This window comes from Ursus maritimus, unplaced genomic scaffold, assembly GCF_017311325.1.
Source record: "Ursus maritimus isolate PB19 unplaced genomic scaffold, ASM1731132v1 scaffold_26, whole genome shotgun sequence".
NCBI lineage: Eukaryota > Metazoa > Chordata > Mammalia > Carnivora > Ursidae > Ursus > Ursus maritimus.
Window position 1 is genome coordinate 43,253,578 of NW_024425119.1, and position 24,684 is coordinate 43,278,261.

Consider the following 24,684-nt stretch of genomic DNA (forward strand, 5'->3'; position numbering starts at 1 on the left):
AATGACAGAAATAGAACAAGGTTTAAGTAACGTTTTAAGGAGCGAGACCTGGGATTAAAATCGTTCCTTTTAGCATGATCGATTGGAAATAGTCCACGGGGATTTTCCATGGAAACAGCATAATTTTTTTTTTTTAATTTAAACAAAACCTCTTCTGAATCAGAGTGTTTGGGAAAGTTACCACTACCTCCCAAAATAGTTTTAAAAGGTCCTCTGGCAGCTTTGGTTGGCCAATGATGAAGCCACTTTCCCTCCATCCCCGGGTGAGTGGAGGTAATATCATCCTTTATGCTCAAGAGTACTTCAGTAAGGGCACACACAAAAATCACCACTCAAGTGAGAGAGGACGGGGCAGCTAAGGGCATGGCGATGGCAGAAGAGGGCCTTTTGCTTCTCTGACCTGAGACTCATACAAACTGCTCCCATTCCTGAACAAACAACCAAACAGCCAGAAAATATATAAGAAAACTTTTAGTGTGCTCTGATGATTCTAAAGAAATCAACAAGTGCTTACTGAATTCTTTCTACAGGTTTTTTTTTTAATGACTTCGTATTTTAATTTTTTTTTAACGTTTTTTTATTATATTATGTTAGTCACCATACAGTACATCCCTGGTTTTTGATGTAAAGTTCCATGATTCATTAGTTGTGTATAACACCCAGTGCACCATGCAATACGTGCCCTCCTTACTACCCATCACCAGCCTATCCCATTCCCCTACCCCCCTCCCCTATGAAGCCCTCAGATTGTTTCTCAGAGTCCATAGTCTCTCATGCTTCATTCCCCCTTCTGATTACCCCCCTTTCTTTATCCCTTTCTTCCCCTACCGATCTTCCTAGTTCTTATGTTCCATAGATGAGAGAGATCATATGATAATTGTCTTTCTCTGCTTGACTTATTTCACTTAGCATTATCTCCTCCAGTGCCGTCCATGTTGCAGCAAATGTTGAGAAATCGTTCTGATGGCTGAGTAATATTCCATTGTATATATGGACCACAACTTCTTAATCCAGTCATCTGTTGAAGGGCATCTCGGCTCCTTCCACGATTTAGCTATTGTGGACAATGGTGCTATGAACATTGGGGTACATATGGCCCTTCTCTTCACTACTCTTTCTACATGTTTTGATGCTACATGCACATACACTTGTGGGTAAATTTTGGGGGAGGAGAGGGATAGGAGTATAGGAGTTTTGCCCAAATGTAAGACACGGCTCTTGCCCTAGGAAACAAAGAGAATGTTTTCTAGTTGAGGAAATAAACCAATATACAGAGACAGCATCACAGTATACAAAAAAATAGGTGCCATGTGCAGTAGAGAATAAGTTTGTTATAGTAACTAAAGACAAATTAATGACAGAAGAGTTAGGAAGTTTCAAGAAGTGGGACTTGAGCTGGGCCTTAAAGAATGGTTTTCACCAGGAGAAAGAAGAGAAGATTTGGAGGGTTAGAGGAGTAAGGCAGGTAAAGGCATAGAGAGAGGCAGCGTATGGGGACCACGTATAGATGAGGAGGAAAAGGTATGCCTAGGGTAAAGACAATCAAGTCAGGGGGAGCTTGGCTGGCTAAGTTGGTAGAGCATGCGACTCTTGATCTTAAGGTCATGAGTTCAAGCCCCACACTGGGTGTGGAGCCTACTTAAAATACAAAAAATAAAAAATAAAAAAAAAGATAATCAAGTCAGGTATATAAATTGTATACAAAGTTGAGTAGGTACCATCAGGCTAGATTATAGAAAGCCTCAGAGTCCAAGAATAAATAGCATTGAAAGTAAAAGAAAATAGGAAGATTAGGGCAAATTTTTTAAATTTAAATTCAATTAATTAACATATAGTATATTATTAGTTTCAGAGGTAGAGTTCAGTGATTCATCAGTTGTATATAACACCCAGTGCTTATTACATCATGTGCCCTCAATGTCCATCACCCAGTTACCCCATCCCCCACCCTCCTCCCCTCCAGCAACCCTCAGTTTGTTTCCTATGATTAAGAGTCTCTTATGGTTTGAGAGTCTTTTTTTTTTCTTTAAATCTAAGAGCATCTTATTTAGAGGGAGATGGTTTTTAGGTGTGTTTTTTTGTTTTTGTTTTTTTAAGTAAACTCTATCCCCAAGGTGGGGTTTGAACTCATGACCCTGAGATCAAGAGTCTCATGCTTTACCAACTGAGCCAGAGCGCCAGGTGCCCCAGATTAGGATAGATTTTGAGCAAAGCAGAAGAATTTAAGGAAGACTGGCTTTTCTTTCTTTCTTTTTATTTATTTACTTATTTTTTAAAAGATTTTATTCATTTTTGAGAGAGAGAGAAAGAGTGTGAGCAGGGGAGGGGGGAGACGGATAAGCAAGACTTCCCGCTGAGCAGGAAACCCCATGCGGGACTTGATCCCAGAACCCGGGATCATGACCTGAGCCAAAGGCAAACGCTTAACTGACTGAGCCACGCAGGTGTCCTCTTTTTTATTTTTTAAATTTTATTTATTTATTTGAGAGAAAGAGCGATAGAGCAGGAGGTTGGGGGTGGAGAGGGAGAAGCAGGTTCCCCGCTGAGCAGGGAGCCCAATGAGAGGCTCAGTCCCAGGACCCTGGGATCATGACCTGAGCTGAAGGCAGATGCTTAACCAATTGAGCCACCCAGGCACCCCAAAACTGGCTTTTCAAGAGAATGCAAGACCAGTCAAGGAGGCCAGCTAGGAGACTTTGGAGAAACCCAAGCATAATGAGGGTGGTGGAAGGAACAGAAAAGAGAATGTGAAGAAAGAATAAAACAACTCAAGATTTTGAGAATACTAGTATCACTGAATAACAAGGAAAAGGAGAAAGTTTAGGGGACAAGGAGAGAAGTTCAGAAATGGGGCGTGGGGGGAGCATGAAGATCTGAATGACAGAAAGACAGCCAAGTAAGTGTTCAATAAGGGATTCGAATACATGTCGGATACAAAGTCTTAATTTAGAGAAATGAGAATTACCAGCCTCGACAGGATAACTGGAGTCATGTGCAAATGGGATAAGCTCTCCAGAACAGAATGCAAAGAATAACAGGAAAACACTTTCTCTCCTTGGGATTATCCTGTATCGATTTCTCTCATCACTCTTGGAGACTTGGCATAGACCTTTCCACCTTTGAATAACCTTTCCAACCTGATAACCTTGCCTCAAATGTACCTCTTTCATAAACTTTCTCTGATTAATTCCACTTAATATTCATTCTCTTAGTATGTATATTGTTTGAATTATTCACTTGTACTTGACTGCAAACTAAAATTTTTTTCATGTATATATGCCTTGACTTAATAAATTTAAGTATGTGTTACCTACATATATTTTTATACCATATCCACTCTTCCCTAAGATTTCCTCCAGGTTTTCTTAAGGATCATCAATGACAATGTCCCCACTCATGTCCTTTTCCAGGAATTATAATCTACAAATGCGTAGCAAAGTGGCTGGTGCACACAGCAGCTATTCAATAAATATTTGCTGAATTAATAAAGATTAAGAGATCTGTAAGGGCAAGTTCCTTTCTTCACATATAAAAGTATGGAGAAGGAGGTTCTCTCTTTCCTTCCCTACATCTTGGGTTGCGTTTTGGCTAATAATACTTACAAAAAATTGTGTCTTATCTGAGTTATTAACTGATGTAATAACTATCAACTAAATCCCCCATTGGCTAAATACTGCGGTAAGCCTGCTTAACTCAGGCTAAATCAGAACCCTTCATAGTGTCAAAAGAAAAGGCCCACTTTGTTTTGTATGTCTGTCTAGCTGAAAATGGCACGATTTGAGAGCAGTTTCTGAGAATGCTCCCTCGGGAATGGCATATGTAAGCAAGGCAGTATCTATAACAACCAGCAAGAGGTTCCAGGTCACCCAAATTGGCTCAGAAAAGTCCCATTGACTAAATGTCTTGTCTGAGCTTTGGAAATGTGCCCTCAATGCTGTCTGGGTTCACAAGGCAAGTTGAATTTACGAACTGACAATCTGCCTGCTTGGGGAAAACTGACACCCAGTGGAAGAGAAGCAGCCAGGCAAGCTCGGCTTTCTTGCTTTCTTTTGTTCACCCCTTCGCTGTGGGTAGAGAGAAATGTCAAAGGCGTCTTTTGTTTGTAAATCTTCCAAAGTCTTAATAAAAAGAAGGCAAGGAGGGAGTAGACTGAAAAAAGCCAAGACAAAACCTCAACACACCTACCCTCAAAAACCGCAGAACCCAATCTGATATTTAAAACAGAATGGAGGGCACAATAGAAACTTGGGAGCTTTTAGTGTTCCTTTTTCCTGATTAAATGCAGATCACATAAGGGCTCTTAATGGGAAAAGGGGAGTAGAGCTCCCAGTACATCTGGTCCCTGGTATTAATCTTAACTGTCTGCTGATATCAAGGCACGTGGCTTCTGGGGCAGCAAATACCTGCAATGATGACTGAGTCAGTTCGGGCTGGGCCAAATTTCAATGTCATCTCATGCTTGTGTTTATGAACTGCCAGGTGGTCCTCGTTTGTAAATCTCTGAAACGAAACAGAAACAGAGATGTGAAAAAAAAATAAGCGATTCAGTGCCCTTTTAAAACGTCCTACCAAACATCCTGCAATAAGGATGGTCCCTGGACAGAGGGGCTAGAGAGGGAACGGAAAGGAGAAAAAACTGGAAGTGATGGAAAAGGAGAGAAGATGGATTAAAGGAGAAAATGGGGAAGGAAAAAAAGAGGCACTAGAAAGCTGTGAGGAGAGGGGAAGAGGAGGGCCGCAGCACCAACTGCTCTGTGATATCAGGTCCAAACGAGAGAAGTGGACAGATTGCTGGTGAAGTGGGGTGCAGGCAGGAGGCTCCAAATGAAAAAAACATTTAGGCAAGGCTCGTAGCGAACAAGGGGGAAATAATTTTTAATAATAATAATAAAGAGAGAAGGGAAAGGCTGGACACTCGTTGGTCATCACAAAAATAGGAAATTCAGAATGAAGCTCTCCATGGTGGGGCTGAATTAGACTATTTATGAGGGGGCTAACAGGGAGATAAATTATGCAGGATTAGGAGAACCATTTAACTTCCTGGCCCCCACAGTGCTGCAGCAGGCGCCTGCCCAGCTATTTGGCTCAGGGTTTTAATGAGCCAGGATGGAGCCATAGAGGACAGGGGCCCAATGGCCAGCAGTAACGGCACACACCAGCCCCATCGGCCAAATGCTGTCTCCCCTCATCGGGCAGCCCGCCTGGGCTCTGTCGGCCATAAAGGGGCCAGTGCAATGCTGCTGGCTATATAATGACAGAATAAAAATGCAAGCAAAAAAATGTTTGTTAGGGTAGGGAGAAGCCTGTAGGCAGCATGAGGGAAAGGAAAAGGAGATGGTATAGAGGTTTTATTTATTTAGGGGTTTGGGTGAAAAGACAATGAAAAGGTGAGGCTAGGTCAGCCTCAGTTTATGACATGTAAGACAGGGTTACTGGACAGTAATTTATGCTTCCACCCCTTCTTTAGAGCAGGGGAGGTGAAGAGAACAGATGAATGCAGTAATTCAAAAGAATGATACCCTCAAAATTCCCTTTGAGGATGGCTGGCCTGGTTCCTTCATTAAAACATGCCTGCAACACAGGAACAGCTTGGATGCTGCAGCTTCCCACAGCTCCCTCACCAGCCAGCCTCTGAAACATGCTTCTGTTTGTCTTTTTGTTTCTAAAAATAATGACTGGTTAGTCCCCTTTTTACTTTCCACATTAGATACACACACACTTCACACCAAACACTGTACCGTTAGCTCTTTTTTCCACAGTGCTTCTTGACTGCAAACCAAATAGACAGGAGCTAGCCCCACCCATCCCAGCTCCTATCCAGTCAAGAAAGTGACACTCAAAACTTCAGTTTAAGTTCCTTTATTTTACCTGGAAGTAGATTCTTTCCCCAAATTTGCTCTGAGCCCTATCACCACTAACGCTAGCTTAAGTTTATAAAATCTTCCCAGGCTAGACCTACAGGCCTGACGGGAAAAGTGAATTTTCTTTCTTTCTTTCTTTTTTTTTTAAGATTTTATTTATTTGACACAGAGAGAGACAGCCAATAAGAGAGGGAACACAAGCAGGGGGAGTGGGAGAGGAAGAAGCAGGCTCCCAGTGAAGGAGCCTGACGTGGGGCTCGATCCCAGGACTCTGGGATCATGCCCTAAGCCGAAGGCAGACGCTTAATGATTGAGTCACCCAGGCACCCCGGAAAAGTGAATTTTCAATTCAAAGTATGAAGAACCAAAAAGTAAAACTGTCAAAAGACTGCCTGAGTGGTTTCTGATGGATCCAGGATAAAACTGATAAAGTACGGGGGAATTTAGCCAGGAACTTTAGTTTTCTCTATTGTTGGTTAACCCCAGGCATCAATCGTTTCCTTCATAGATTTCTCCCTAAGGACAAAAGGGTGGGGCTGGGGGTGAAGAAAGGAAGAGAATAGTCTCGTTAACCAGGGGTATGATATTTGTAGGTTAAGTAAGTCACTCTTGAGGTTCTGGGATTGCCAGGTATTTGGTAAAAGGAAGTGAACAGAATCTAGTCTACAACAAAGAAAAGCCATCATTTTAGGGGAAGACGAAGAGTAGTGGATTAGGCAGAGGTACAAAATTTCAAAACATATTGGTAATGTTCTAACAATCTTTTTCAAAAAGATGCTTGTAAGTATACTTCAAGGAAATTTCACACAGGTAGCTTGAAAAGTTTTGTACAATGTTCTAGAATCTAGAAGAATGACTTTCAAGCAAAAGTCCTTTTCTACTATCAAAAATCAAGTGTGCTCAAAACTGAGCCGAAAGACTTGAAACCTCCATCAGGTTTTACTGTGGTTAGGGTCACTTACTGTTGTACTTCACAGAGGGGCGCCTGGTGGCACAGTCGCTTAAGTGGTGGACTCTTGGTTTTGGCTCAGGCTGTGCTCTCGGGGTCATAAGAACTCATCATGGAGTCCGCTTGAGTTTCTCTCTCCCTCTCCTGCTTGTGCTCTCTCTCTCTCAAATAAATAAACCTTTAAAACATTTTTTTAAAAGGCAACTCCCCTTCTATTACAATTTTGCTACATAGTCCCGACCTGTCTTATTTGTCCTCTAGTTCTGGTTCCTCTCTGCTGCACACCCCGGCCTGCACTCCCTTCCCTGCTGCCCTGCTCCCCCCTTGAGCTATTTATTTTTTCCCAATCAAAAGCTGGGATCTGAAAAGAACTGAAGGTGGCCAAAGGGATTTCCCACCCATCGGCATCTCAGAGGGCTTGATAACCGTGAACACAGATAGGAAAAAAAATTACATCTTTATTCTCACTAAATTCTGAAATTTAACATTCCTAACTCATAATAGAAATCACACATATCTTCTTATCACATGTATCAAAATATCCTTTATACTCATCACTACTTTGAAACTATGGGAGTCATAAGACCTACCACCAGAACTTGTTATCTACTGCATTAATTAAAAAGCACACATATGACATTATCAAATTTTTAAAAAAGATTTTATTTATTAAAGAGCGTGTGCAGGAGCACATGCATGCATGAGCAAGGGGAGGGGCAGAGGGAGAGGGACAAGCAGACTCCCCACTGAGCGGGGAGCCCAATGCAGGGCTCGATCCTAGGATCCCAAGATTATGAGCTGAGCCGAACTCAGACACTTAACTGACTGAGCCACCTGGACACCCCTACATTATCAAAAAAAATTTTTTTTTAAAGATTTTATTTATTTATTTGACAGAGAGAGAGACAGCCAGGGAGAGAGGGAACACAAGCAGGGGGAGTGGGAGAGGAAGAAGCAGGCTCTCAGTGGAGAAGCCTGACGTGGGGCTCGATCCCAAAACTCCGGGATCACGCCCTGAGCTGAAGGCAGACGCTTAACGACTGCGCCACCCAGGCGCCCCTACATTATCAAATATTTTTAAAACATTTTTGGTAACTGTATTTCAAAATAATTGGTTTCCTTTATAATCCTATGTATTTTACTTTATTAATTTAAAAACAACATTATGAAAAAAATAATAATAAAAACAACATCTAACAAGGGGGTTCACAGACTTCACCAAACTACCAGTGGGGGTTATGACACCACAAAAGAATCCCTGAATAAATTAGGCAGTGAGCTTCTGAGGAGGAGGCAAATGGGCAGAATTTTAAGCAGCACAGCACTGGCCTGGTCTTGGGTCCAGTCATCTCTCCCTTTAATTTCTTTTTTTTTTTTTTTTGAAGATTTTATTTATTTATTTTGAAAGAGAGAGAGAGGGTGTGTGAGCAAGCAGGGGGAAGGGCAGAGGGAGAGAGATTCTCAAGCAGATTCCACGCTGAGCATAGAGCCCGATTTGGGGCTCAATCCCATGTAAGAGATCATAACCTGAGCTAAAATCAAAAGTCAGAAGTTCAACCCACTTAGGGGCGCCTGGGTGGCACAGCGGTTAAGCGTCTGCCTTCGGCTCAGGGCGTGATCCTAGCGTTATGGGATTGAGCCCCGCATCAGGCTCTTCCGCTGTGAGCCTGCTTCTTCCTCTCCCACTCCCCCTGCTTGTGTTCCCTCTCTCACTGGCTGTCTGTCTCTGTCAAATAAATAAATAAAATCTTAAAAAAAAAAAAAGTTCAACCCACTGAGCCACCCATATGCCGCTCTCCTTATAATTTCTAATACAATTTTTATATGGCTAGAGCAGGAAGGGGGGAATAAAAGTATACTAGAGCTTTTTATCAAAGTGAATGCTGATCTGGCTATTATTTTCACTGTTCCTTATATGCTTTCTCATTTATTAGAAGTTAACCCTTAAGAGGGAGCCTGGCTGGCTCAGTTGGTGGAGCGTGCAACTGTTGATCTCTGGGTTATAGGTTCGAGCTCCATGTTGGGTGTAGAGATTACATTAAGAAAAAATACTAAAATCCTTAAAATTGCTTTAAAGTTAACTCTTTTTTTTTTTTTTTTAAGATTTTATTTATTTATTTGACAGAGAGAGACAGCCAGCGAGAGAGGGAACACAGCAGGGGGAGTGGGAGAGGAAGAAGCAGGCTCATAGTGGAGGAGCCTGATGTGGGGCTCGATCCCATAACGCCGGGATCACGCCCTGAGCCGAAGGCAGACGCTTAACCGCTGTGCCACCCAGGAGCCCCTAAAGTTAACTATTAAGAAGTCTCTAGACCAGTCTTGAAATGCGTGCTTAGTAAACCATCCCTCTGAAAGCAATTTCTCAATTAAAATATCTAAAATCATTAAGTGATAAAAATTTTGACCTTATTAGATAGATCATTCTATTTAATTAAAATGGGTGGAGGGGCTCCCAAAAGGATTTCCTCTTTGAATTATTGCCCATTTAAAAATCTAACTCTCCTATTTGTTAATACCCTTAATGGGTCTTCCTTTGTTCTTTGGTCTTACCTATGACTAAGGTTTTGGCAAAGAGCCACTGAGGGAACACTCACTCTGGTTGTAGGGTAAATAATGATAATTTTCAAGGAATATGTAGATATTAACCATCTCCAAGATAACAGAGGGTGGATTATCATTCCAAATGGAGACTGAAGAATATAAGTCATACTGAATCAAGAAGGCAGTTTATATGCCTCAGGAGAAGATTTGTATAGTAACTATGGTTTAGCATCTAATTTGCTCAAGTAAATGAATCAGGGCAGTTTCTTGGCATAAATGGGTGAGGAGAAGTATTTTGTGCTAATGCGTACCCTACAGATCACGATGATTTAGGTCCGTCCTATCTAGTGTGGGAGCCACTAGCCACACATGGCTACTGAGCACTTTAAATGTGGCTAGTCCGAATTGAGATGTACTATAAGTCAAAACATACACTGGATTTCAAAGATGCAGTACAAAAAAAGGAAAAAAAGAATGTAAAATATCTCATTAATTTCATGTTGATTACATGTTGAAATAATATTTTGGATATACTGGGTTAAATAAAATGTATTATTAAAATTAATTTTACTTGTTTACTTTTACTTTTTAATGTGGCTACTAGAAAATTTTAAATTATAAATGTGGTTTGCATTATAATTTCTTTTGGACAGCTCTGATCTAGATAATATTCTCAAAGATCTGATGGGAATTTTAATCACATGCCAATCTTGAATCTTGCCCCCCAAATCCATTTTCTCTAAATACAGTTTATACTATATGGCAGTGGTTCTCAACCAGGGACAACTCTGACCCTCTGGGGACATTTTATCAATGTTTGGGGGCATTACTACTTATCACAACCAGAGTGATGCTACTGGTCTCTACAAGGTAGAAGCATGGGATGCTGATAAATATGCCAAAATGCACAGGACAGTGTCCTAAAACAAAGAATTATCAGACCAAAATGTCAACTATGTCTTTGTTGAAAAATTTTGCTACATGGTAACAGGAAAGAGAAAAAGAAACAAGAAAAAAAAGGCTGTTTTTTAGTTTCCCTTGCCAAACTGCCAACACATGTTTTTGGATCTAAAACTTGGAAGGAAAAAAAACACAGGCAGAAAACTCCCAACCTCATTTTATAAAATGGCTGATGTACTACAGATCTGCAAATACTTAGGATAGGGAAATTAGGAAGACAGAGACAGAAGGCACCATAATTGGGAGAAGAACAAATTAAGTGGAATTCTCATGCATCACCTTGTTACAAAGAGATAATACAGAAGAAGCAAATCAAAACAATTTGGCTACTTTTGATTTTTAATCTCCAATGGAGATTTTCTTGGTTTAAGAAATGTTAAAAAAACCTAAAATGGAATGTCAGAGGCACGAGGATCAATCTGAAAACTGGTATCAGTTGCAGAATGGGCAGGGAAAGTATAGTTTCTCATTAACAATTTTCCACAGGAGATGTTTGGTAAAAATTCTTTGTTTCTAGGCAGTTTCATTCTCATCTATCCTTCTGTGATAGAAGCCAGAATCCTATCTACCAGCAAGCTGACTAAATGAACAGAGCTAAGTCAAGAGTTAGGAATGGGCTGAAGAACAAAGACGGTGGGAACTGTAAATCAGGAACACATCTCCAGTGAATAAAGTCTTAAGATTTTAAATTTTTAAAAATTGATGTACCAAAAGAAACATATTAAGTGGACAGCTGAATTTTTTTTTACAGATTTGAGAGCGAGCGAGCGAGTGCAAGCGGTTGGGGTGGGGGGAGAGGGAAAGAGAGAATTCTCACTCCCTGCTGAGCGTGGTACCCAACTCGGGGCTTGATCCCAGCACCCCGAGATAATGACCTGAGCTGAAACCAAGAGCCGGCCACTCAACTGAGTCATTCAGGGTACCCATCAATGAATTTTTATATAAGTAAATGCCAATGTAATGAAAACCTAGATCAGGACACGACATATTTCAGGTACCCCAAAAGGCTTCCTCATACCCCTCTTTTCTTAAGCTCTTAAATGAAATAATTACATAAAACAGTATAGTACCTGGCATACAGCATATACTCGGCTAGTTCTCTGCATTTTTAATCTCAAGGGAGACAAGACAGGTATTGTAGTAAAACTTGGTTTTTCTTTGCAGAATAACTCTAAACAAGTCAACGTTTAGAGAGAGTTATTTTCTTAATCCCATTAAACTAGTCTCCCAGAAACTTTTTGAAATAACAGCACTAAACAGAACTGAAGAGAAGGCTCAGGGCAAAGGAAAGCTCAAGCCAAACTAGAGCTAAATTTCTGCCTGTTGACTCTGAGCCAGGAACAAGCATATGGGCATTAGAAATGTAATAGTTTCAAGCTAAATCCTTGGTAAAGTATTTTGACCAATGAAATTTCTGTGCAATATGCACTCAAACCCTGGCCAAATTCATTCCTGAAATGTTGTTTTTGGCCACCACAGTTCCAGTTTCCATGTGGGTTTGCCTCACATTTTAAAATGCTCTAATGCCTTGACCTATGATTAATACATGTCCCTTTCCTTGTTTTAGAAGAGCAGACTGGGGGAAGGAGACAAATTAGAACTCTTTGGTTATTAGGAAATGAGCACTGAATGCCTAAACTATCAGGGAACAATACAAGGAACTGAGTTTACATTTGTGATAGTCTGAAAGTTCATTTATGCTGAAACCTAACTATCCCCTTCTCCAAAGCCTCTGGGTCTGGCAGCACTTCAAGGACAGAATAGTTTTCTTTTATTGCAGTATCTACACATGGACATATTTTGATGAAAAGAAAATTGCATGAAAAAGCCACAGCAAGTCTAAAACCTATGGGGAGTAAGCTCTAAAATACAGTGATATCAGTACTAAACAGGGTGGAAAAGAATAACCCACCTTTTTCTGAACATTATATAATTTCTTTAATTGATCACATATTCTGAAAGGAGAAACTACGAGATCTGCAACAGTCCTAATAATGCTTCCCACCCTCATTGCAGCGCTTCTATTCCCAGTGCAAGAGACTGTTTGGGAAAGTAGGGAATGGGAGAAGAAGGCGAAGGACTAAATAAACATACCTCGAAGCCAACATAACTTTCATTTGTACCTTAGTCAATCCCAGGTTTCTGTTCTCTACTTCAAGATGCTGCTATTTACTAAATGAGTCACACATCCTGCTTTGAATGCTTCACAGCTCTTGAATGAATCATTTCAAAGTACAGAATTGTTCAACAAATAAATACAACCACAGCAGTGGCAGCTCACAGGCTGTATGTGTGAGCAAGGTAATTTATAGAGGAAAAGTAAGAACAGGAAACTTCTTCCCAAAATACTCCAAGAGAAAATGTTGTCAGAGCAGTGAAGGAGGACAAACGAAAGGGGGGAAGAGAAAAACCCATCAAATTATACCCAGGGTAAATTCCTCTGTCTATGGGGTAAGGAATTTTCTGTTTGGAGAAGGCTGTTTGAGTGTCTTAAAGATTCTGTCAGCTGACTAAAATAGTCCACTGTAAAAAGAAGTAATTTTAAGAGCAAAAACATTATTTGATAGTTGGTCTAGCAATGAAGCCACCTAGTAGAATTTAAGTTCTTTAAGAGCAAGGATCCTCTTCATTTGTTTGTTCATGGAAGCATCCCAAGCACCTAGAATAGTACATGCACACAGAAGGTACTTAATATTTGCTGAATAAATGCCAATTAGCATATATCGGTAAAGTGCTACAAAGCATCCCCAACTTACAAAACTCTTGTCCATGAGTTTAATGGTGGCAGAATTTTCATTATAACCAAAAGAAGAGTGGATATTTTAAATACCCAACTTTCCCAATGGTACTAGAGGCTGGGTCCATACAGCACTTGGAATATTCTAATGCAAAGTGCTTAGAATAAGAAACAAAATTTTTTTTCCAAATTAAGACAAGAAAAAGTCAAAATGGCAACAAAGGGGATTTAAATCACTGGAAAGAATTTCTTGATTCTGAGGAGAAGGGGGTTGAAATCATTCCAAAAGGATATTTTAAAGGAATATAAAATGCATTAGTTTTCTGGTCCTCTTGTATTTTTAGGACTTAGTTTTTCCTATTCTTTCACTGATGCTTTCTATGCAGGTCACTCTCTCTACTGATCTGCAAAGTCTACTTGTTCTCAGTTTTGATGCCCACACAATTTGCCTATTCTCAGCCATGTCTTCCTCTCTCTCCTCTCTTCATTCAAATCCTACCATTTTTCCAAGGCCCACCTGAAACTCCATTGCTTTTTGAAAAGTTCTCTCATGCCTCTTTAGTAATCTCTCTTCCCTAAACTTGTATGGTACTTCAACGGTTCGCGCCACGTAATTAAGAATTGTAGTCCATGTAGTCTCACAGTTTTCTCCTTTAAAGTACACTGTAAACCTCTAGAGGGTTAAAATGTATCCTACATCTACTCTTTACCCTCCCACTTGCCCCATCCTGGGGTCTGGCCTAGTGGTGAGCACACAGCAGGTGCTCAGTAAATTCCTGTTGGAGTGGTTGTGTCAAGTTTTATCTAGCGGTATGAATAACTGTTCAAAAACTTTATCACCTTTGGGTCTTAAGACTTTAATAGGGCACACTTTCAGAAGGATCTGATGCCTTTCCATCCCCATTTCCAAAGTATACTTTATTACTCGAATAAATGAGAATTTGTGTATCCTCTCCACTATTTTGTTAGACACCAGATTTCCATCTACAGCAATTTCAGCATGCTGGAGTTACACTGCTGCAGTATGAAAGGACATTGATACCATGTCTTATGGGTTAATTCACTTTCTTCAGATAACCGGGTCCATTGCTGAACTTTATTTTACTACCAACTAAAATGCTCTGTGCAAAAGATGTCAATTTGGAAATAGCAACCTTTTCTTTCTTCACTCCCCAAATCACGAGTGGTAATTTCAACCACATCCTTTTAAGCATTGTCTTTTAGGATCCCAATTACTTGAATTTTATAGGGCACAATATCAGCACCCCACAGGAGTCAAAGCAGTGTGAAGAACTGGATTCTTCCTTTTAAGACTAATGATACAACTATTCCTCTAAGTAGCTTAAGTTTTAAACACTATGCCATACCTGATCACTCACTTTAATTTGGGTTCCTTGTTCCTTCCCTTTGTTTATGACAATGTGAAAAATCATGACCCCACAGGCGGTGTCTTGTGCCAAGCAGGTACCCAACAGATCAGAGCAAAATGGGAACTGAGCTTCAAAGGTCATATAGGCCAACTCCAACAGGGATTGAGCAGTATAGGAAAGAGGGTGGCAAATATAATTTCTTATCAGTTTAAGTTGGGCAAGGTTGGATATTTTGTTTTTAAATTCTGCCTGTTGCTCAGTGCAACTGAGAAATATAATCGTATTTCAGGTATCAATATACTTAGCCAAAGTCCTAGTCATCTCAACTTCTTTTGTATCATAGTAAACCAGTAAGCATAAATCCTCTTTCTTCTTCTTTATAATTTTTTATTGCGGTAAAATACACATAAGTTACCACTGTAACCATTTGTAAGTGTACACTTCAGTGGTATTAAATACATTCACACTGTTGTACAACCATCACTACCATCCATCCCTGTAACTCTTTTCATCTTGTAAAACAAACTCTAAACTTACTAAACAATAACTTCCCATTGCCCCTTCCCCCAGCCCGTTAACCACCATGGTACTTTCTGTCTTTATGGTTCTGACTACACTACGTACCTCATATAAGTGGAGTATTTGTCTTTTTGTGACTTACTTAGCATGTCTTCAAAGTTCTTCCATGTTGTAGTACACTGCAGAATTTCCTTCCTTTCTAAGGCTGAATAATACCCCATTGTGTGTATATACCACATTCTGTTTATCCATTCATCAGTTAATGACGGACATTTGGGTTGTTTCCACATTTTAGCTATTGTGAATTATGCTGCTATAAATATGGGTGTACAAATATCTCTTCAGGACCCTGCTTTCAATTCTTTTGGGTATATACCCAGAAGTAGAATTGCTGGATCTTATGGTAATTCTATTTTTAATTTGTTGAGTAATCACCATACTGTTTTCCACACTGGCTATACAATTTTATATTCCCATCAACAGTGCACAAGGGTTCCAATTTCTCCACATCCTCGTCAACACTTGTTCTTTTCTGTTTGTTCTAAAGTAGCCACCTTAATGGGTGTGAAGCGGTATTTCAATGTAGTTTTGGTTTGCATTTCCCTAATGATTGGTAATGTTTAGCATCTTTTCATGTGCTCATTAGCCATCTGTATTTCTTTTTAGGAAAAATATCTATTCAAGTCCTTTACCCATTTTTCAATGAAGCTGTTGTTTTGCTGCTGAGTTTTAGAGTTCTCTATATATTCTAGGTATTAATCCCTTATCAGATATATGATTTATAAATATTTTCTCCTATTGTGTGGGTTGTCTTTTTATACTGTGGATGGTGTTTTTTTTTTAAGATACGTCGTTTTATTTATTTTTTATTTGTAGGTAATTTATGCAATTTACTTTTTTTTAAGTTTTTATTCAAATTCCAGTTAGGTTACACAGAGTGTAATATTAGTTTCACATGTACAACGTAGTGATTCAATACTTCCCTACAACACCCGGTGTTCACCAAAACAAATGCCCTCCTTAATCCCCATCAGCTATTTAACCAATTCACCCACCCACCCCGATAGTGTCTTTTTAAAAAAAATTTATTATTTTATTATTTTTTTAAGTAGACTCCATGCCCAACATGGGGCTCAAACGCATGGCCCCAAGATCAAGTTGCATGCTCTACCAACAGAGCCAGCCAGGTGCCCCTAACAGTCTCTTTTAATGCACAAATTTTTAAAATTTTAATGAAGTTCAACCTGTCTATTTTTTTTTCTTTTCCAAGAAACTACTGCCAAAACCAATGTCATGAAGCTTTTGTCCTATGTTTTCTTCTTAGAGTTCATTGTTTTAGGTCTTACATTTCAGTCCCTGATCCATTTTGAGTTAATTTTTATATATAGTGTTAGGGAGGGGTCCAACTTTATTCTTTTGCATATGGAGATCCAGTTTTCCCAGCACCATTTCTTGAAAAGACTGTTCTTTCCCCACTGGTCCTGATACCCTTGTCAAAAGCCATTTGACCATATATGTGAGGAACTATTTTTGGCATCTCTATTCTATTCCATTGGCCTATATGTCTGTTTTTTTTTTTTTTTAAAGACTTTATTTATTTGACAGAGAAAGTGAGAGCACAAGCAGGCAGAATGACAGAAGAGGGGGAGTGAGAGAGAAAGAGGGAGAAGCAGGCTCCGACAGCCCGACGTGGGGCTTGATCCCAGGACCCCGAGATCATGACTTGAGCCGAAAGCAGATGCTTAACTGACTGAGCCACCCAGGAGCCACTATATGTCTGTTTTTATGCCAATACCACAATGTTTTGATTACTGTAGCTTTGTAGTAAGTTTTGAAATCAGGAAGTGTGAGTCCTCCAATTTTGTTCTTTTTCAAGATTGCTTTGGCTATCTGGTCCCTTGAGATTATATATGAATTTTAGGATGGGTTTTCTATTAATAAAAATGTTATTGGGATTTTTATGGATATTGCATTGAACTTTATTGCTTTGGGGTAGTATTGATATTTTAACAATATTAAGTCTCCCAATTCATGAACATGGGATGTGTTCCCATTTTTTTAAAGATTTTATTTATTTGAGAGAGAGAGAGAAGAAGCAAGGGGAGCAGCAGACAGAGGGAGGGGGAGAAGCAGGCTCCCCACCGAGCAGAGAGCCCAACATGGGGCTGGATCCCAGGACCCAGGGACCATGACCTGAACCGAAGGCAGACGCTTAACCAACTGAGCCACCCAGGTGCCCTGGAATGTGTTTCCATTTACTTACATCATCTTTAAATTCTTTTAGCACTCTTTTGCAGTTTTTATTGTCCAAGTCTTTCACCTCCTTAATTCCTAAGTATTTTATTCTTTTTGGTGAAACTGTAAATGGAATTTTTTGTAATTTGGGCTACTGACTAGAATCCTTTCGTCTTTCAGGACTCCCTCAAACATTTCTTTTGGGGCAGGTCTAGTGGTCATGAACTCCCTCAGTCTCTGTTTATCTGGGAATATTGTAATTTCTCCCTCACTTCTGCTTTTTGTTTTTAAAGATTTTATTTTTAATTAATTTCTATACCCCACATGGAGTTCGAACTCACAACCACAAGATCAAGAGTCGTGCACTCCACTGAGCCAGCCAGGTACACCTTCCTCACTTTTGAAGGGCAGTTTTGCTGGATATAGGACTTTTGATTGGGAGTTGTTTTCTTTTAGCACTTTGCATATATCAGCCCACTGTATTCTGGCTTCCAAAGTTTCTGATCAGAAACCTGGTAATACGGGTGATGCCTGGGCAGCTCAGTCAGTTAAGTGTCTGCCTTCGGTTCAGGTCATGATCCCAGAGTCCCAGGATCGAGCCCCTGCTTTTCCCTCTCCCCCTGCTCCTCCCTCTGCTTATGCTCTCTCTCTTACTCACTCTCTCATATAAATAAATAAAATCTTTTAAAAAAATCTGATAATATTACGGAGGACCCTTTGTATGAGATGATTCACTTCCTTTTTGCTGCTTTCAAGATTCTCTCCTTGTCTTTTCAAAGTTTGTTTACAAAGTGTCTTAGTCTGAGTCTCTTTGAGTTCATCTTACCTGCAGTTTGTTGAGCTTCTTGGATGTTTATAAGTCATGTCTCTCATCAGATTCAGAAAGTGTTCAGCCATTATTTCCTCAAATATTCTCCCTGCCCCTTTCTCTCTCTCTCTCTCTCTTTGTCCGGGACTACCACAATGTGTATGTTGGTCCACTTAATTGTATCATATAGGTCCTCTAGCTCTGTTTGCTTTTCTTTAATCTTTTTACTTTCTGTTTCTCACACTTGAAACTTCCATTCTCCTATCTTCAAGTTTGCAGATTATTTCTTATGCCTGCTCAAATCTACCTTCAAATCTCTCTAGTAAATTTTTCATTTCAGTTATTGTACGTTTTAGTTCCAGAATTTTTTGGTTTCTTTCTAGGTCTTCTATCTCCTTGTTGATATTTTCATTTTGTTCACACACTGTTTTCTTAATTTTTGCTACACCTTCCTTTAGTTCTTTGAATATTTTAAGACAGTTGTTTTAAAGTCTTTATCTAGTGAATCTGCCATCAGGTCCTTTTCAGGGTTTCTGTTAATTCATTTTTCCTTCAAATAGGCCATACTTTGCTGTTCCTTTGTATGCCTTGTGATTTTTTTGTTGTTGTTGTTTTTGAACACTGGGAATTATTTTTTAAAGATTTTATTTTAAGGGGCGCCTGGGTGGCACAGCGGTTAAGCGTCTGCCTTCGGCTCAGGGCGTGATCCCGGTGTTATGGGATCGAGCCCCACATCAGGCTCCTCTGCTATGAGCCTGCTTCTTCCTCTCCCACTCCCCCTGCTTGTGTTCCCTCTCTCGCTGGCTGTCTCTATCTCTGTCGAATAAATAAATAAAATCTTAAAATAAATAAATAAACAAAATATTTTATTTTTAAGTAATCTCTACACCCAACATGGGGCTCAAACTTACAACCATGCTCCAACCAGGTGCCCTGAACACTGGGCATTTGAAGAATCTACTTAATAAAGCAGTAACTCTGGAAATCAGATTCTACCTCTTCACCAAGCCTTGCTCTGATTTTTATTATTGTTTTTGTGGTTTTGATTGATGCAGGGTATCTCTGTGCTGAGGATCAGACTGATGCATAAACTTACTATTTTCTTAGGTCTTTTCTGAAACTTTCCCTGGGCTCACACAGTCACTTTCTAATTTTCTTATATACGCAGTTGTTTTGAGGGCCCTAGTCTTTAATATTTGGCTCCCAAAAGGGGGAAAAGTGAAGAATAAAGGTGGGGGAAGGTGCAGACCTTTGAAATCCCTTGGAAGTCACTTCAGCCAGATGGCGAGGTGCTTGGAACAATGAGGGGAGGTGCAACAAAAATGGCTACCTACCTCTCTGTCTACACCTCTGAGATCAGAAGCAACAATGAACAATCAGAGCAGCAATCTGATATTTGGAAGACAGGATCCTCTCTGCCCATCTTAGCTCCCATATGTTGTGTATAAGCTGCTCTAAGATCACATGCACAGCTGCCTGGCTCCTGGCTGGGGGTGGGAAGAGAGTAGGCTACTACTGTGCTGAGCTGAAATTGACTAAAATTAATCACCATTTACCTTCTAATCCTTTCCCCCTGTAAGCTGCCTTTAACAGACCCCAGAATTCCAAAATAGTTGTATCAGACAGATTCTGCCAGTGTAATTGTTGTCTCGGTGGGGAGACCAATTCCTGGTGCTTCTACTCTGCCACCTTCCCAGAATCCCTCTCCTCTCAATAAAATTCCCTGTGATGTTTTCCAGTAGGGCCATAAACTAAATTCTGAATCCAATGACTTTAAAACTGGAACTCTGTATGGTTTATCAGCCTCTCTTGTTCTGAAAAGACTGTTGTCAATTAATGCCTTACATACTGGATTGTCTGCAGAAAGGGGGTGGTAGTGGAGCAGTGACAGGGAAGAAGTAATTAGGTTTGAGGAAGACACTACTGGTTTTTTAACCCAACCCCCATTCCCAACCCTTCTCCCTTGTTTGCCTCCCACTATAAACGCTGAAAAGCCAGATACTTCCTCAGCCTCCCATGCAGCTAAGATTAAAGCTGTCACACAGTTTAGGCCATAGAAATCTACTGGGGGCTGGGATAAAAGACTGCACTTATGGGAAAGCTTTTGTTTCCTTATAAAGGGGAAACTAAAAGAGGAAAGTTCCTGGTGCTACTTCTTTCCTTTTCTTGCTCATCCTCAGACTGTGAGGCAACAAACTTGAGACTAAAAGGCAAATGCTAAAAATGGTGGAGAAGAAAGGCAGAAAGAACCCAGGTCCTCAATAACCTTGTTTAGCCGCTCGAACAGTCCTAATTCTAGACTTCTTATGTTACAAGTGTTCACAAAGTTTAAATCTACAGGAAGTAGTTGCAGCTGAAACCATTCCTAACCAATACATGATGAATTTCAGGATATACAGATTTTTCCTCATTTTCTATTTAAGGAACCTGAAAATGGAATATGGAAGACAGTATCTCATTCTACATCTTCATGAATATTTATCAGTTGTACCTTAATGCAAAATTCCTTTTTCACTTTCACACAGTATACCAAATAAATTACTTCATCTCATCATCACCTATTGCCACAGGGTTCTTACAAACAATGGCTATACACTATTCGGGCTTTAGGGAAGGACAAAATGGTAAAAGAGAGGCACCTTGTCATGCTTCTCTTGAACATATGGAGTTTTAGGTTGACCCACACCTTCTTTTATTCCTGGCCGCCTTTCTCCTTCAAATACCTAATGGCTGGCTCTGCATTAAACTCCAGGGCACTCTTGAGAACTGTGCTTAACGATGAACAACAACAGACCCCATTACCTTTCTTTAGATAGTGGTGACTTACTTGGATGGATTAAATGTTCAACAACTTTACTTTATTTTGCTTTTGTTTCAATGTGGGGCTTGAATTCATGACCCTGAGATCAAGACCTGAGCTAAGATCAAGAGTTGGACGCTTAACCACTTAATCAACCTTAACCAACCGAGCCACCCAGGTGCCCCTTACGCTCAACAAACTTTAAAGGACCAGTGCCTAGGAGCAGAGAAATGCCAGCAGCAATTCAGCAGGGCTTGGAACTGTAAGTTAGGTGGCTAACTGCTTTCTCCATAGCTCCTGCCTAATGGTAGACCTTTTAATATTTCACTTTTCAAATGTATCTACTTAGTTGGAGTACTATTAAAGTTCCAAAAGGGATAACTTTAATTCTTAAGAAAGCAAGGAAAGCTTTTTGGGTCAAAATGATATCACACAGTCCTATTAGGTTCTTTTGGACATTACACATTTATGTTTTTCAATTTCATCTCTCTTCCCAAATTCTTATCAGGATTTCATAAGGTACAGAGTCCTTGAATAAGACATCACTTTGATTTTCTATTTTGCCACATAGTAAGGGTTGTTGTGCCTGGATATTACATATGGGTGGGAAAGACAAAGATACGGTGTGAACACTGTGGATCTTAACTATCAAAGTTGGGATAATTCATTACATTGTGTTTTTCTCTTGGGCTGATGAAAATTTCATTATGGAAAAGAATACTCTAAACACTTCTTGGTAACACGGGAGATTCTGAATGCTTACAATGAGCTGAGCGGAGCATGCACTATAAATCACGCTACAGAGCCTACAAGAGCTAAAATTCTGCCCCTTTAAGGACATGTACAATTTGGTACTGTAATAGTTCAGCCAAAAGAAAAATTGAACCTGAAAGAGAGAAAGTGGGACAGAGAAAAAGAGAGGGAGAAAGGGAGGAAGGGAGGAAAGGACAAGGGTAGAAGAGACAGGGAGGGAGAAAGATAGAAAGATGTAGATACCTCAGTCTCCAAAATTTCAAAACTGAGTTTTTGAATGGTTGGGGCAAGCTTACAAGATTACATTCACTCACTCAAAAATTATTCCAAAATGCACCAATATGTTTTTGTTTCAAACAAACTATCAAAGCTTAACTGTCCAGAGCCTTAGCAACTACAGAAGAGGTTACAGGCTAATAAAGAAATAGACAAAGATTCAAATGGTTTGGCAAGTCTCTTGAATAAGCCAGAAGCTTGTTAGATGCACTGATTCTGCCTTACCACCTTAATTTGATGCAGAAAGAAATTCTTACCCTGACTTACTGAATACATTCAGCTGATTATCTTTGTGTCTAACTTGGAAAGCTTTGAAATAAAACCAAGCAAATAGGGAACTCCTTATATTCTGGATTTTTTTTTTTTTTTAGCCATACAAGATATTTTTTTGGAATGCTGGCCACTGAATAGAGGTCTACATTAAAAGAATGCAGGCAGGCAGGGGAAAGAATGGAGCCTATGCTGTCTACCAGTAACACTTACCCACATTCTTGACTGTCATCGTGACCCACTACGGCAGCAACAGTAGGTACTGGGGAAACTGCCTCTGCTAACCTTTCCAGCCGCATCTCCTGCTGCTCTCCAGCACACTCTGTGCTCCATCAATACCAAGCTACCTGCAGTTTCTCTGGACACAACACGCTGTTTCATCTTTTGTGTCTGCTGTTCTCTTACATGTGGAATATTCTTCTCTAATGTTCATCTCTACCTTCTCTGTCTGGCAAAAAAAAATTTTCTGGCAAATTTTTATTTACCTAGATACTAAACCAGTTAAAACATCACCTCTTCCAGGAAACTTTCCCTAATGTCTACCAGACCTCTCTGAACTTGCAAATACTTATATTATTACATTTATCATATTACATTGTAATTACATTTTTATGTGTCTGACTCCCTTATGAGACAGTGAATACTTTGATGTCTTATACATCTTTCTGTCACTAGTATCTAGCATGGTGTCTAGCATGTTGCAGATATTCAAGTATTTTTTTTTTATTAAATTGAACCCACAAAAGCTAAAAGTCTGACTGAACTGAAAAAATTATTCATGGGCTAATTCCTGGAAACCTGTCCCCAGTCTTACTCGAGGTTAGAGATACCTGGCAAAATACACAAAGGGAAATGCCTTGATTTTATTCTTACAATAGATCCTTTGTGTGCACCAAGTCTCTCACTAGAGACATTTGTGAAAATCCATATTCAATTTTTGATTGTGGTCTAAAATGATAACAAATTGTTCCAATTATATAGAACCTCCCATCCTATTATATCAGAATGTAGACAAACCAGGAGGTGCTAATGGGATCCTATTAACCTTCATATCACATTACAACAGCCCCATCTGTTAAGGGAAGAGAGGAGAGAAAGGATAAATAAAAAGGCCATTAAGCATACTGATGGATGTCGGGGATGAATGAAGACTCTGGTACTCCTCGTCCTCATTTCTTGGTAACAACTCACTATAGCAAATAGCAGATTTCAACCACAGTGTGGTAGACTGATAATGATTCCTATTTTAGTTTGCTAGAGCTGCCCTGAACAAATTTGTCGTCTCACAGTTCTATAGGTCAGAAGTCTGAAATCAAGGTGTCAGCAGGTCTGGTTCCTTCTGAAGTCTGAAATCAAGGTGTCAGCAGGTCTGGTTCCTTCTGAAGATGTGAGGGAAAACCTGTTTCATGCTCACCTCCTAGCTTCTGATGGTTTGCTAGCAATCTGTGGTGTTCCGTGGTTTGTGGTAGCGTAACTCCAATCTACATGGTGTCCTCCCTGGGTGCACATCTGTGTCCACTTTCCTCTATTTATAAGGACACCAGTTATATTAGATTAGGGGCCCAATCTACTCTAATATGATCTCATATTAACTAATTGTATCTACAACAATCCTATTTCCAAATAAGGTCACATTCTAAGACAGTTGGGGCTAGGACTTCAACAGGTAAATTTCAGGGGACACAATTCAACCCATAACAGCTCCCAAAGATCTGTCCATGTCCTGATTCCCAGATCCCATGTTACCTACATGACGATTAAACTGAGGATTTTGATATGAAGAGGTTACCCTGGATGGTGCAGCTAGGCTTTCACAGGCATCCTGATAAGAGAAAGGCAAAGGGAGATACAAAGAGGAGATGGTGATGTGAAGACAAAAGCAGAGATTGGAGTGATGTGGCCATAAACCAAAAAATGCTGGCAGCCATCAGAAGCTGGAAGAGGCGAGGAAAGGATTCTTATGAGTGCCTCCAGAGAGACTATGACCCTGCTCACACCTTGATTTCAGACATCTGGCCAGGAACATTATCAGGAATAAAAAGGGGTATTACATAATAATAAAGGGGTCAAGGGTGCCTGGGTGGCTCAGCTGGTCAAGTGTCCGACTCTTGATTTCATCTCAGGTCATGATCTCAGGGTCCTGGGATCGAGCCTCGTGTCGGGTTCTGCACTCAGCACAGAGTCTGCTTGTCCCTCTCCCTCTGTTCCTCCCCCTGCTCAAGCACTCTCTCTCAAATAAATAAATAAAATCTTTTTAAAGATTAAATTTACAAAAAAAGAAAAGAAATCACAGAGCAATGTCACTCATGAACATGAACGCAAAAATCCTCAACATCAGGGCACGTCAGCTGCTTGAGCATCCAACTCCTGATTTTGGCTCAGGTCATGCTCTCAGGATCCTGCGATCAAGCTCCACACTGGGATCTACACTCAGTGGGGAGTAGGCTTGAGAATTCTTTCTCCCTCTCCCTCTGCTCCCTCTGCCCCTCCCCCCACTCATGCATGGGTATGCATGTGCTCTGTCTCTAAAAAAAATAAATCTTTAAAAAAAAATCCTGAACAAAATAAGTAAATAAAATCCAACAATGTATAAAAAGCATTATAC

The 24,684-nt window shown here is 40.0% G+C and overlaps 1 protein-coding gene across 3 annotated transcripts in view; it reads right to left on the minus strand.

Annotated features, from left to right (window-relative positions):
• Positions 1 to 24,684, minus strand: part of LOC103675540 (cyclic AMP-dependent transcription factor ATF-7) — an 84,461-nt gene that overhangs the window by 22,501 nt on the left and 37,276 nt on the right. For all 3 annotated transcript variants that reach the window (XM_008704666.2, XM_008704668.2, XM_008704667.2), the window contains exon 3: positions 4,404 to 4,500. In XM_008704666.2, coding sequence (XP_008702888.1) covers positions 4,404 to 4,500 — 97 coding nt within the window. The remainder of the gene's footprint in view (positions 1 to 4,403; positions 4,501 to 24,684) is intronic.